Below are 2756 nucleotides of genomic sequence, written 5' to 3' on the forward strand. Positions count from 1 at the left end.
AACTAGTATTATTTCTTTTCTAAATATTGCAGCTTGAGGGTGAGAAGAACCTGGTAGTCACATGGCCAGGAGTCTGTTGTGTGCCAATATGGGACTCTTAAAATACAGACTCCAGGATGTTAATACTTGGAAATAAGGAAATTTCTATTGACAGGATTCCTTGGAAACAAATTAATGAAGTGCAAGGAACAACCATATGGATGAAGAACTCCCTGTGTCTTGAAGTCTCACCTGCACTGGGGAGGCTACGTCATTCCTCAACCTTCCCTGAAACCACCTCTCACCACACTCCTTGCTGTTCTCCTGACCACACTGGTTCCATTGTAAGTCCTGGATATCTGGTGTCTTCCTCAGGGCCTTTGCACTGTCTCTTTCTCCTGCAGGACACACATGTCACCAGATAACCTCATGTCTCCTGTGCAGTCTTGCCTGAAGTCCCTCTTCAAATATCACCTTCTTTTAGGTATTTCAGAGCTCCCAGGAAAGATAACACCCCATCCACTTTCTTTTATGTCTGCTTTGTTCCCCCACAAGTCATTATAATTATAGCATTTCTGCCATGTTATGAATACCCACTTGTATTAAAATTAATCATTTTTTCCTAATTTCTAATCATCACAACAATCACATGGGACCAGGCAATGGTACCCAAATTTCAGGATTTCTTCTTCTGGGATTATCAAATGATCCAGAACTGCAGCCCCCCATATTTGGGCTTTTCCTCTCCATGTACGTGATCACTGTATTTGGAAACCTGCTCATCATCCTGGCTGTCAGCTCTGACTCCCACCTTCACACCCCCATGTACTTCTTCCTGGTCAACCTGTCCTTTCTAGACATCTGTGTCATCTCTACCATCATCCCAAAGATGCTGGTGAATATACAGACACAGAGCAAAGTTATAACCTATACAGAATGCATCAGCCAGATCTGTTTTTCCACACTCTTTGCAGGTTGTGATGACTTTCTCCTGGCTGTGATGGCCTATGACAGGTTTGTGGCCATCTGTCACCCCCTGCACTACACAGTCATCATGAACCCCCACCTCTGTGGACTGCTGGTTCTGATGTCGTGGATCATGAGTGTCATGAATTCCTTGTTACAAAGCTTAATGGTGTTGTGGCTGTCCTTCTGTTCAGAAGTGGAAATCCCCCACTTTTTTTGTGAACTCCATCAGATGATCCAACTTGCCTGTTCTGATACCTTTATTAATGACACAGTGCTATATGTTTCAACTGTGCTGCTGGCTGGTGGTCCCCTTGCTGGGATCCTTTACTCCTACTCTAAGATTATTTCCTCCATATATAGAATCTCATCAGCTCGGGGAAAATATAAAGTATTTTCCACCTGTGCATCTCACCTCTCAGTTGTCTCCTTATTTTATTGCACAGTCCTGGGAGTGTACCTTAGCTCTGCACCAACCCAGAGCTCCCACTCAAGTGCAGTAGCCTCGGTAATGTACACCGTAGTCACACCCATGCTGAACCCCTTCATCTACAGCCTGAGGAACAAGGACATAAAAGGGGCTCTGATAAGATTCTTTAAGCAAGGAACTATAAAAGGCACAATTGTCCTAGTGGTAAAGAAGTTCCCTTGATTGCAGGGCTCAAAGCTATGTGTTCTGTATGAATAAATGTGTTTGTGTCTTGTCCCACATAACAGATCACCTGGACCTGCATGTACATAGGCAGGCTAAGGAATGTTGTTTGTGAGATTCGTGCTCTGGGAATAACCTTGGGAGCCCAGTTGTTTAAAGTATACTATCTGGCTTCCAGGTCAGAACTGAACCTTCTGGTTTGGACACCAAGAGCTAAAAATCTTGTCTCTTGTCCCCTCCTCCTCAAGACTGTGCTGACCCCCTAAAATGCAATCCAAGGTGGAAGGCAGACATACATAACCCAGGCTCTTTGAAAATACGGAAACATGGTAACATGGAAATGCAGCTTTTTCCAAACAGCATTTGGACAATGCAGATGTTTAATTTCAAACCCTATTATTTGCCCTATGAATGTGGCCTTTATGAGGATGTTCAGTTGAAAGTCTCACCTGGGCTCTGTCCAAGCCTCTCAGTCAGGAATCCAACTTGGCTATTTCCAGGGCCTTGACCAGCTGATGAGGTTGTACTTATAAATACTGGGTTTAATGTAACTTTGCCTTTTTCTCATTTATTGCCTACTATTACCTTCATCTAGGTGTAGATTCCTTTCCTCTCCTGTCTCTGTTAGGTTTTCATAATAACAATAAAGTTTTATTCCCTTTTCTTTTTTTAAAGATTTTATTCATTTATTTGAAAGAGAGAGAGAGCACAAGAGTAGGGGGACAGGGGTAGAGGGAGAGAGAGAAACAGACTCTCTGCTGAGCAAAGAGCCTGATGCAAGCTCAACCCCAGGACCCTAGGAGCATGACCTGAGCCGAAGACAAATGCTTAATCAACTGAGCTACCCAGGTGCCCTCCTTTCCTGTTCAAAACCAAAACACAGCTGCTAGAAATCTTTCATGTAAAACATGATTTTTTGATCACTATGAAATAGAATAAATTTCTATGTATTTCCAGAAATTTCCATTTCTTGCAATTCAACTTCACTAAAGACCATTATCATATGATTTCACTCGAATGTAGAATTTAAGAAACAAAACAGGATCATAGAGGAAGGGAGAGAAAATAAAATAAGATGAAATCAGAGAGGGAGACAATACATGAGAGACTCTTAAATATAGGAAACACTGACAGTTGCTGGGCCGGAGGTGGGGGGGGG

General features: G+C 42.8%; 1 protein-coding gene across 1 annotated transcript; it reads left to right on the plus strand.

The window, feature by feature from the left end:
- Positions 1–628: 628 nt before the first annotated feature.
- LOC308352008 (olfactory receptor 7A17-like) lies at positions 629–1597 on the plus strand (the record flags this gene model as incomplete). Its single annotated transcript, XM_080818015.1, has 1 exon — positions 629–1597. One exon carries the CDS (start codon positions 629–631, stop codon positions 1595–1597), a length of 969 nt encoding a protein of 322 aa, XP_080674141.1.
- Positions 1598–2756: the final 1159 nt, after the last annotated feature.

This window comes from Martes martes, assembly GCF_963455335.1.
Source record: "Martes martes genome assembly, chromosome: 1".
In the NCBI taxonomy this organism is placed as follows: Eukaryota; Metazoa; Chordata; class Mammalia; order Carnivora; family Mustelidae; genus Martes; species Martes martes.